The sequence below is a fragment of the Oreochromis niloticus genome, linkage group LG6, assembly GCF_001858045.2.
Source record: "Oreochromis niloticus isolate F11D_XX linkage group LG6, O_niloticus_UMD_NMBU, whole genome shotgun sequence".
Lineage (NCBI taxonomy): Eukaryota > Metazoa > Chordata > Actinopteri > Cichliformes > Cichlidae > Oreochromis > Oreochromis niloticus.
In genome coordinates this window covers 6,826,804-6,839,111 of record NC_031971.2, presented here as the reverse complement: position 1 = coordinate 6,839,111, position 12,308 = coordinate 6,826,804, and the positions used below count along the sequence as shown (strand labels likewise).

The window sequence follows — 12,308 nt, the reverse complement described above, 5'->3', positions numbered from 1 at the left end:
TTTTCTCTCTTCCACATCGAAAGGATCCAGTGAAAGTAGTTCTGGCATGTGACAAGGATTCCTCCTGGGCGTCTCCTAGGTGAGGTGTACTGGCCGTGTCCAACCAGGAGGAGGCCCTGGATCAGATCCAGGACCTGATGGAGTTCCCCTGGATAAGCTGGAGGAGGTGGCTGTGGAGAGGGAGGTCTGAGTTCTCTGCTTAGGCTGCTTCTCCCACAACCTGGCCGCAGATAAATGAAATAAGTAGACTAAATATAACTTTTTATTCTAAAGAATGTGGTTGTTTCCTTGCAGGACACCAGGAGAGATGAGCATATCCAGCCCACATCTGCAGCAACTGTACTTAATGGAAGTTGGGACAATGTTAAAGACTTTCTTCAAGCAATTGCACTTGGATTAGCTAAATTCATGACAGGCATTCAAGCAGTAATGTCTGGACTGACAACCAAACATACCAAGCTTCTGTGTTTGAGCCAGAGACTGCACTTGTGGATGAACAATACAAACATTTTATCTTTATTATATCAGTAATGTAACTTTCAACAAAAAGTTCTGGGAAGCTTAAACTTAGTTTCAGAATAATTAAATCTGAGACTTGTACAGTTAGCAAAGTGTGATCCATGGTCTGATTTAGATGAGTGAAATCACTGAACAAAGTGAGGAAGCTGATCCACTTTGACATGTCTGTTGTGAAAAGACTTTATTGGATTCCTACATCCAGGTAGGTCTGGATAGCTGTCTCCAAAAGTTGAATCTGTTCATCTGGACGTAGCGTTTTGTGGGAGAAACGTTTCGTCACTCATCCAAGTGACTTCTTCAGTCTCAGCTGACTGCAGGTTTCCGCAATCTTATAAACAGTACATTTGCATAATGACTAAAACCAGCCCACTGAAGTGGGCTGGTTTTAGCAAAACGCTACGTCCAGATGAACAGATTCAACTTTTGGAGATTTACTTTCCTGGATGATTGAGAATGCATCAAGACGTCTGGATAGCTGCTTGTCCCTTAAAAAACAATTCTTCATTTAAAACCTGCATTTTGTATACACTCAGATCTTGGTCTATTATTAAAAGTGTGATATTTAAAAACAACAACTATACAAAAAAAGAGGAAAACACAGTAACATTTTTCGACTAAACATAACAATATAAGAAATTTTCACCTATTTTAAAAACCACTTAACTACAATTGAGCTTAACTACACTGAGTCTACATAAATATCACATCATCATCATCAACCCGTCCCTTCATCTGGTTTTGTTGACTGTGGAGTACAGTGCACATGAAGACTCTCCTGTTTCCTGACTTCTGTCTCTGAAAACAGAGAAGAACATTTCATGATTTGGAGGATATAGCATCAACTGAAATAATTTCCATTAATGGTGAAAAAGAGCAGTAAAAGCAGTGAGTTTGTTTCTTAGACATGAGAGGACAGTCTCTCTCACCTCTTGGCTGCACTGCCTCTGTTAAATCTAACAGCAGTGTACTCAGTAACTTCCTGTTCTTGCATGTGTCTGTGAGGCTGAGCTGCTCTGATGTTGGAGTAGAGAGGATCTGCCTGGTTATTGGAGAAGTGGATGCTGGTGTACTGAAGATCATCCTGCTCCTCTGGCTGTCTCTGATCAGGTAAACACTGTATAGGAAAAAAGATCTCAGCTACAAATGTGATCAAATGTATTTGAGTTAAAGAACAACAGCAAAGAAGGTTTTGTGAGTCCAACAGGAAGTTTAAAACCACAATGTTGGTTATTTGTACAACACTGATGTGACTGTTTTCACCTGTTCTCTGTTGTTGGCTCTGTCTTCAGATTTAACAGGTTCCTTGGACATCCTCTTTTTTCTGGTTGGGACAATTAATGATGAACAAAATAATGACATTCATAAACTGTTAAAATCAAACTTTATCTTGTAAACAATAATGTAACAGATCTGCTCACTGAATCCACAGGAAGACAGAGAAGAATATGACAGGCAGGAGAACAGCAGCAGTTACTCCAGCAGCTTCTAATGTTCCTGCTCCTGTGGAAACAAAGATCCAAATAAAACACTGACAGTTAAGTTAGCATTACAACAACTGAGCACAGAGTCGATTCAGGCACGACATCAAGTTAAGCCACAACATTGTAGAATAAATGTTACTGTGCCTGGAATTTTAGATAATTGTACTCTTTGTAAAACTGCACAAAAACTTGTTCATGCATGAATAGTCAGTAAAATAAGCTACTGTAAGACTTGAGTTCACTGAAACTCAAGTAATGCTTTCCTTATTTTATGACCTCAGTTACCTGATTGTAACATAAAGTAGAGTTACTGCAGGTTAGAACAGTTAAAGCGGTGCTCTGATCACTGATGTACTGGCATATAGACAGAGTTAGACAACTTAGATTAGTCCTTCAGCACAATGAGTTAACTGGTGCCATCCCAGCATTGAAAATTTGAGCACTTAATGAACAAAGTTTTAGGAAGACATATCCTCCTCCAGACTCCTGCTACACCACTGCTGGTGTCAGAAGTTCATGTGAGAAAAACAGAAACATTACAATTAAATGTGAAGTTAAACCAGCATCACTTCCTGAGTACAGAAAGTAACACTAAGTCTGTAGAGTCATATATCATATGTCAACAACTGCTACAAAACTCATTCCCAGTACAGAACAGTACTGCTGCAGTTTCAGCAGCTTTCAATTGTAACTTTGTCTACATGTTTAACTTCTACTATTAACTATTAACCTCTGAGCTCATGCAGTGAGGAGGATACTTTGTGAAGAAAGGCCATCAGTCAAGTGGAAGTTAAAGTCAAACACTGCCAGAAGAACCCAACAATGCAGCCAAAGCTCCTCCTCAGAGCAACAGATGTTTTATATACAGAAAAGCAACACAGCAGATTAATATCACCAACAATGAAGAGGACAAAAGTCTAGGATGTAAAAATGTGGAGAGTGTGATCTTTGAGGTGACCGAGCAGCTTCCAGCTGTTGGATGAGATATCCTCCTCACTGCCATCATCATTAAATCCACATGAGCTGAATGTCAATGATTACCTGCTGCAACAGTCAGCTGTAAGGTGGAGTTATGAGTCCCTCTGTTGTTGTGGGCCACACAGTAATAACTCCCACTGTGCTCAGGCCTGATGTTGCTGATGGTGAAGTTGTGTCCTGATGTTTTAAGTGAGTCTTCATCCTCTTTGTACCAGGTGTAACTAGCTGCTGGGTTAGCATCACTGCTACAGGTCAGAGTCACTGAACTGCCCTCCACTATCTCAGCAGAGGGACTCACTGACACAGAGGGAAGCTTTGGAGCATCTGGAGGAGAAAACACAGGGAAGTAACTGTAGTTTGAATTTCTGACCGAATCAACTAACTGTGTAAGTGTACAAAAACAGGAGTGAAGGGTTCTGGATGTTGTTAACAGGAATGCCGTCATCCTCAGACACATTGTGACTGAATGATTGGATCAAATTACATTTCATTTCTGGGAACATGAAGGCCAGTTCAAACTTTCCACCATCACTGTGTCAGTCAAGGAAAGATTTGCAGATCGTCTAGAAACCACAGACAAATGTGTTTTACAGAAGCTTCAATAATTTACTTCTTATTGGAAAAACCAATATGCTTAACAGCATGTGTGGCTTTGTGACATATTTCTCTTTTAGTTTGCATTTCTAGGCATACATCAGGGTTTGGTTGGCTTATGTAAACAACAAATGAGAAGAACACAAATGCACAAACTAAACATAATAAAGACAGCTTTATACTGGAGATCTTCTAGACCAGCTACTGTAGTTAAAAACACTGAAATCAGTTTTACCAGTGCTCTTGCTCTTGACGAAGATGGTCGCACTTTTCTCCTCTCCTCCTCCTCCTCTCCCTTAGCTTCCCTGCTTATCCTCTTGTGTCCTTGTCTAGTCTCATGTTTTTTGTATTACTTTTCCCTGGAACACTCTCTCACAGTCTGTTCTCTAAAACCTAAAAGAGAATTATGGATTTGATCAACTGGTCTCTGAATGCAATTGACACCCTTTTCTCAACGAGAAGTCTGGGCCTGGGTGAGCCTGAGTGCTGAAGATATCTACCTATTCGGAACCATGATAACAGGGTTCTGGCTGATCGGAGCTGGCTTGGCCCTGACTTACCGGAGAACTAAGGAAGCAGAACCGGCTGTTCAAACCCCCACAAGGCTGCCTGCTGGGATTGAAACGATGGGACGAGGCGTGAGTTTCTCAAAATGGGCTCATTGAGTGCAGCACGGATAAGATCTTAGAAAGGCTTACGGCTGCTGTGAATACTCAGAATAAGATCTCTGAGTGCAAACTGGATGACATCTCGGGGAGGCACACTGTCGTGAGTTCTCAGAATCGGCTCTTTGGGCACAAGAATGACATCATCACAGAGCGCAAGTATGGCGAAGCTCGCGGCTCTCCAACGGGAGATTGAGAGACCAGTGTTGGACTGTAGAACTGCTTGGAAATTCATATGAGCTGTTTGCACTAAAGTAAAAAGCACCATCACTCATGCGGATACCCCTTCGGCGCCAGCTGCGGTCTCAAGGCTGGAGCTGAACAACAACACCCTGATAACGACTGTGTTTTGACTGTTCTTCCCTTTCTATGCAAGGCCACCTGGGTTGGCTGGAAGACTGTTTACTTAGCCTGGCAGGGCGAAGGACACTGTCTCAGCTGAACTCTGGACACATACACACACACACACAGACATATATACACATGCAGACATACACTCATCCCCCCTTCCCCCTCCAAACGCCTTCGAAGCTTATTTCCTTCCGATGCTGACGGTGGATCAAGGAGACCAGCGCATAGGCTGCAGGCCCGGATATACTGTCTAAATCGGCTGTCTCTCACCCTTTACCCGCCCCTGTTGCTTGTCATGTGTTTCTTTGGTGTATTAAGAGTTTTTTTCATGTGCTATGTGCAGAGGTGTTTTTTTTCTGTTCTCAAACTGATCTCCCTGTTGGAGCTCAGTCTGGAGGGAGTTATTTTTTTCTCCTTATCTTTCCTCATGTGGTGCATTTTCCATTGTTATACCTCTCTGACCTGTCTTCCCCATGTGATGTTTTTGTGTAATGTATGTATGGTCGGAGGGTAAGATGGCGCCGCCATTGCGTGCAATAGGTCGGCAGCCTTATGAAATTTCCCCTTGTGGGACTAATAAAGGTATATCATATCATATTTATGTGGTAAAGTTCAGCTCTTCAAGTATGTGTTGTGAGTAAAACACAGAGAGAGCACTGTGGTATGAAACTGTTCCAGCCTCCATGGGACACCATGTTTCATCTTTGACAGATGCACAGTTTTCTGGCATTCAGCACAGATCATCTACAGATGGAGAACAGATGATCATATATGTTTTTAAACTTGATAGATCCTAGACTTTCCCTTCATTTTTAGCAGCTGCTGAATCACCAGTCACAGCCGCGCTCTGCTCTATCTGACCTGTGATAAATGTAACAGCAGCTGACTGTAAACATGAAGCAGACAGATCAGAAGAAAGATGATATTATAGACAAACATGTAGAAATATTGACAGACATTTTTGTCAAAATTGTTTGACTTACATTTCACATCAATAGTGATGGATTTACGTTTTGACCCCAGCTTGTTCACAGCTGAACAGTAATACTCTCCAGAGTCAGAGGACTGGATGGAGCTGAAGATGAGCTGTGAGTTTTTGCTGAGTGGTTGGCTGTTCCTCTTGTACCAGACATACGTAGCTGCTGGGTTAGCTTCACTGCTACAGGTCAGAGTCACTGAACTGCCCTCTGTGATTTCACCAGACGGACTCACTGACACAGAGGGAGGCTTTGGATCATCTGGAGGAGGAAACATGAACGTATTTACAAACTGTGGTTGGATTTTTAGAACAAAACATATTTTAAATGTACAAGACTTCAAACACACAGCGAGAAGTGGAGCCTCATTTCCTGCTGAGGCTCCACTTCTCACCAAATCAGACACTGTTAAGTTTTCTTCACACTTTTCATTTCTCAAATTGTAGGTGATGATAAAAAATATGTGAACTGGAGCTGGAAGAATATTCCTCTTATATGTTTGACTTTCCCTTTCCAAATTTTGGAAATTCATCAAACAAGAATATGTCTCGAATGTGTTGGAAAAACTGGAATAATGTCTCTGATTTACCAATGATGATGAGAGCTGAGTCTTTATTGTGATCTTTATGGAAAATAAATAATACAAGTGATTAATATACTGCATAGGTTAAGCTAAATGATGAATGTATTTGACACATTATGTTCTTTATATTTCATGTTTAAAAAGCACAAATTATTATTCCTGACTGATGATGTTGGTAAGATAAGTGAAATCGATATAAAGAGTAAAGGTTATATTCAATTTAATTCTATATAAATTCAATTCAATTTTATTTATACAGCACCAAATTCCAACAACAGTCGCCTCAAGGTGCTTTATATTGTAAGGTAGACCCTACAATAATACATTCAGAGAAAAAATCCAACAATCATATGACCCTCTATGAGAAAGCACTTTGGCGACAGTGGGAAGGAAAAACTCCCTTTTAAGAGGAAGAAACCTCCAGCAGAACCAGGCTCAGGGAGGGGCGGGGCCATCTGCTGGGACCGATTGGGGTGATATTATAGAACAGATTCAAAATCATATTAATTCATAGTTTTTATGTGTGTATCATCACAGTGAAAATGAAGAATGTAAACTTGTATTTTCTTCCTTCTTTTGAGGAATTCAGTAAATGTTTGCTTCCACTGATGATGTTGATACTGTACAGTAATAATGTGAGACATAAAGCTGAAGCCATGTTGGTCAAAAATATTTCCATCGGAAGAAATTCATGCAGCAAACTCATTTTCTTTTAAACATGTTTGAGAAAATGTGATTGTGAGGAGACACAAACTTATGGCCACACTGGAGGTAAGATGTGTGTGGAGAAATCTGGATTATTGATGGTTTGAATCCTGTGAACATTCCTGGATATCTCAGAGCCAACCATCAATAAAACTTGCTCTTTTTAAAACAGCAGCACTTTGAATCAACAAGAAGCCCAGAGTTACATGTAGTTAACATGCAGGATAATATGTTCAGGCTCCACATGTTAGTAAAGTCTGTTGAATAAACTCACACACTGATGGAGAGGGAAACTCCTCGTGTCCTTTTAGAGCACAGGAAATGTTGTCTTCAGGAAAAAATGAATACCGAAGAGTAGAAGATGTTTCTCTCAGAGTGACCTGCCCATTCTTCATCCACACATAGGAAGGACGATCATGCAGACAGCTGCTGTGACATTTCAGCTGTACCAGGGTACCATCCTGTCCGTGCTGTGATGTGATCACCTGCACCTGGAGATCTGCATACATGAGGAAACAACACAAATTCAGTTTATGTTCTTAAAATATGTGCAAACTGTATCTGGAAGCAAATAATGAATTCAAATAAAATGTTACCTGTGACAATCAAAGTGACTCCAGGTGAACCAGTATAGCTCCCTCCTTGTTGGTTTGTTATGAATCTGAACTTGTACACAGCTGAGTCGCTCTCTCTCAGCTCTGTGATTCTCAGAGTGCAGTCCTTCTGATTAGAACGATACTCCACTCGTCCTGTGTAGTCTGAGTCTGATTTCAGATCCACAGGATTATGATTGGTTCCTTTAGTAAACCACAGTTTCTTTTGAACTTTAGTAATTTGATATTGTGTCCTGGATGGGTATGTGTAGCTGCATTTTATTTCCACTGTTGATCCTTTTACAGCACAGATCTGAGTAGAAGTGTAAGTCACTCCCCAGCCATCCTGACTCTGTACCACTGTAACACAGAGCACATCAGAAACCACAATCACTGTTAAAACCTTCAGTTAACAACGAGTTCAAAGACAAAGAGACATCAAACTGAGCAATGACAAGATTACTTATTTATATTTGTTGAAATAAATAATTATGGTAGAAAATGTTTTTATAATTATTTATTATTTCTAGATAGTTTTTAATCAGTTCTGAATGTTTCAGCTTGGTGTGTCACAAAACGGCCGTGTGCAGGCAAGAAAAGGACCCAAACGCAAAACTCACTGAGACAAACTCAAAAACACTGCTTTATTGCAGGGGTGGAAGGGAAACAAAGAACAAAACTAATAATTAATCATACATAAACACACAGGGATAATCACACAGCTATGAGGGAGATCACGACACTGACAAAGAGAAACACAGGGCATAAATACACTGAGGGATAACAAGGGAATTGAGACACAGAAGGAGAGCACAGCTGGGAGTAATTAGGCTGGACGAGACAAGGGAAGCACAATTAGAAACACTGACATGAGTCACAGACCTTCAAAGTAAAACAGGAAACACACTTACTGAACTCTAGACATGTAAACTTAACAGACTGGGGAGACAGAACATAGGGACCTGAAACATGGGACAGAAAGACACCGCGTAAGCACAACATGGAACACAGGAAGCCATATAACAAAACCTTAGAACTATAACCACAATAACCATAAACAAACCTAGGATAATAATAACTATAAAGATCAAAACAGCGCAACCCACATAAACATAATGAACTCACAGGGAAAGAGTAAAATTAAACACATTAAACCTATACACAGGACCTCTTCAAAATAAAACAGGAAACATAACGAGACGCAGACATGAGAACATGAACTTGACAACATAAGACACACAGACATGAAACACACGAAGGGCAAGGGAGACTTAACAGGGGTTGAAAACACAAAGGGAAACTAATAAGCAAATGAACTAGATAACCTAATGAACTTAAACATAAACCATAAACATAAAAATAAACTCAAACTTAAAACGCTGGATCGTCAAAAGGCCCAGGATCATGACATGGTGTCATGATGTCACTGACTCTGGTCATTTCAGCCTCATCTACAATTTGTTTGTTGAAAAATAGTAACGCGACTGCACCGCATTTTCTTGAAGTTGCAGTGTTTGGTGCTGCTTTCATTCAGCTTTAACCTTGTGAAACATTGAGTTTTGTGAAGTATCTGGTGCCATTTCATTGGTTATTTCTTCATGTTTAGGTATTTGGTAATGCTCCTGTTTGATTTTGTAGTTCAGAGCTTTTGGATCCATGAATATTCATTTTCACAGTTGATCAGAACAACAAATGTCTCACTTAGATCAGTATCTTCTACCATGTTTACTGATGGCCTTTTCTTTTCCTCTTCACCTTTTAAGAAACATTGCCTTGCAAAATAGTTCCTGCTGTGGCAGATGCAACATGTCTTACCATGGGCTGGACACTGTTTAGTCATGTGCTTTAAACCAAAGCATTTGCAGTCAAAGATCCTGTTGTCAGATCGTGGCTGTATGTGTTTCCCTGTCTGAATTGAAACTGCTCCCACAGTAGCACAGTCACTGACTGCATTTGCACCCATTTCACTAAATGTCTTAATATGCTGCTGTGACAACTCACATGCTTGACAAATCTTTATAGCTCCTTCCAACATCAGTTCAGCCTCAAACTTTTCAATAACTCTGTCAAACTTCTCATTATCGCCCCGCTCGTCATAAACAAATGTGTTTTACACTACAATAGCTTGAAGCCCAGCAATTGTAGTCAGTAATGTTACCTTTCTCACACTGGCTTGGTAAATGGTAAATGGTAAATGGCCTGTATTTATATAGCGCTTTAATAGTCCCTAAGGACCCCAAAGCGCTTTACATATCCAGTCATCCACCCATTCACACACACATTCACACAGTTTCAAATCTTACAGCTGGACTCATTGCTTGAAGGCACACCAATTGCTTTTGACGTTTCTTGTCAACTTCAAACTGACTGGTGGTTTGATAAAAATCCATATTGTGGAAAAAAAAAGTCAAATGTGTTTTCAAGATCCTAGAGAGTCCCAGCTGTGTACGGGGCTCCCCCAGAGCAAAGAGACATGTTGTTGGTTAAAATGTGCCTCTGTTTAGACTTTTGTTCCTGGTACTGTGTTGTGTTTATCTCCTTATCTTTGAAGAATGAGTTGTTCAATTTCTGCTACAAGCTTGTATTAGTACTTGTTGGCTAGCAAATAAAACAGAGCCACACAACCGATTCTAATTCTTGTACATGTTGTTTTTTTTCCATACCTCTGTTGACCTCTTTCCAAAATTTTGCTCGCACCTTTAGTCTCTACACAAATATTTAGACACTTTTTTGTCTAAATTTTGCCACAATAACAGATCTGATCATAACAATTCCTATTGGTTTATCCACAGAGTACAGAAAGTGCCTCTAAAAATATTCATAACACAGACTGTGGTGGTTGGGTGTGGTTTGAGGCTCAGCTGCAGGGGAGGGGTGGAGCAGAGGGTTCAGGGTCAGTGCCAGAGGGGTCTGAGTCAGTGGGACCAGGAGTGTGTGTGATGAGGAGCAGAGCTGACAGCAGGAGGCTGTAACAGTGTGACTGTGTACTGACAAGTAAATGTGTGTGTTTCTGAGACAGCATGTGGTTATCACCAGATGAATAAAGTCTCAAAAAAGTCCTGGGTTCAAATCCACCAACTGGTCAGGGCCTTTTTGTATTTTTTGCATAGGTTCTCTGCAGGTACTCCTGCTTCTTCCCACAGTCCAAAGACAAGTGGTTAATGGGTTTAGGTTAACTGGTGAATTCTAAATTTGCCCAAAGGTGTGAGTATGAAAGGCTGCCCGTCTCTCTGTTTTAGCCCTGCAACAGACTGGTGACCTTTCTCAGGGTAATAGATAGTGTTCACCTTTGACCCTGAATTTTATAGGTAGAAGACAATGGATGGATGGACATTTACACTCTTATAAATAGTTTGTTTCTAATGTTAAAATGAATCTATATTGAGCTTTGACTTTGTTCAGTCTTCAGTTTCACACAAACAGCAGTTGTTTAATTATTGTGAAGGAAAATGTCACAATGTGCTTTTCTCTCCTCTCTGTTCACAGCCGAGTTGTGAAACCAAGGAAAAGCAGAACAAACATGCAGACAGTGAGAAAACTCTGTAGAGCAGCTATAGCATAACTGTAGATACCAACATACAGAGGACGATTCAGATTTATTTGTACAGCAATTTTCAGACACAGAGTAATTCAGAGTGTTTTAGAGATTAGAGACAGAAAGAGGAATATAAAGAGACATTTGAAACAAGTGAAACGTGTACATGTATGCAGGTCATAGATAGAAATAGAAATAATTATAATAATTAGACCTGAAAACAAGTAAAACTAAAGTTTCACAACTAACTATGGAGTGTGAAGATTCGCCAAACTTCCACAAACTGGAAAATATAAATGTGTTTGCACAGATGTGGTGAGCAGCTATTTAGACCTGCTCATCTATTCCATTCTGTAAAAACTGCCCCCACCCTCCTGTAGTAACAAACAAAGTGAGATTTGTCCTGAGATAACATGATTCAGTGGTTAAAAATAGACTGTTAGGCGTTAGTGCAAGCTAATGCATTCAAACTTCCTCATAAGTTGTGGTCTTTATGTGCAGTTTTCATGTTGCGCCACAGTTGAAAGACATCCTGTTAAGCTAAATTATCATGTTAAGCTAACTCTTAATTATAATTAGTTTTGTCTTGATACATGTGCAATCATCCAGGTAAGTAAATTCCAAAAGGTGATCTGGATGTTGCGTTTTCAGTGGGAGAAACGTTTCGTCGCCTATCCAAGTGACTTCTTCAGTCTCAGTTGACTGCAGGTGTCCCCAACCTTATAAACAGTACATTTGCACAGTGGCTGAATAAAAACTGGACTGTGGGTCAGTTTCTTTATCATTAACATGCAAATTGTCATGACCATTGATCAACATCCACTGATCAACAACCATTGATCAGTGGTCATGAGTACCATTCACAGCAACAGAAATCCTTTAGAAGACACAGAACCAGCTGCTCAATGAACGAGTGAGACAAACAAATTTTTGCCATCGACGTGCTAAAATCTAAAGAGGAGCGAATCCGACAGAGACTTACGATGCTTCTAGATGAGAATACTCTTAAAAAGTTGTTTAAATTCACTGAGAAAGCTCATCCAGCACAGCATGAAAAGTCTAAGACCAGGGAACAAAGGAAGATGGAAACCACAGCAAAATAAAGCAAGTGTCCTCAGTGGCCAGACGAGAGAAGGATGGCACACTGAGGATGGGGACAAGTTGTTTCACAGACAACTCACGCAAGCAGAGAAAAACATCCTTACAAAATGGTTGATCTTTTCTATGACTCAGAGACAAATCCTGCTAGTGGAACTGATCACAGCAACAGAAACAGCTATTCAAAACAACAACATTGCAGACGTGGAAGCAGAGCAACTGTGGACGA

The 12,308-nt window shown here is 40.3% G+C and overlaps 1 protein-coding gene across 1 annotated transcript in view; it reads right to left on the bottom strand.

Moving 5' to 3' along the window:
• Nucleotides 1–898: 898 nt before the first annotated feature.
• Nucleotides 899–12,308, bottom strand: part of LOC100708464 (basement membrane-specific heparan sulfate proteoglycan core protein) — a 286,964-nt gene continuing 275,554 nt past the window's right edge. The window contains exons 21-26 of the mRNA XM_025907802.1: nucleotides 5,572–5,826; nucleotides 3,042–3,302; nucleotides 1,938–2,019; nucleotides 1,780–1,840; nucleotides 1,446–1,633; nucleotides 899–1,314 (exon numbers count right to left, since the gene is read on the bottom strand). Of these exons, the coding sequence (XP_025763587.1) occupies nucleotides 1,248–1,314; nucleotides 1,446–1,633; nucleotides 1,780–1,840; nucleotides 1,938–2,019; nucleotides 3,042–3,302; nucleotides 5,572–5,826 (914 nt within the window). The 3' untranslated portion in view covers nucleotides 899–1,247. The remainder of the gene's footprint in view (nucleotides 1,315–1,445; nucleotides 1,634–1,779; nucleotides 1,841–1,937; nucleotides 2,020–3,041; nucleotides 3,303–5,571; nucleotides 5,827–12,308) is intronic.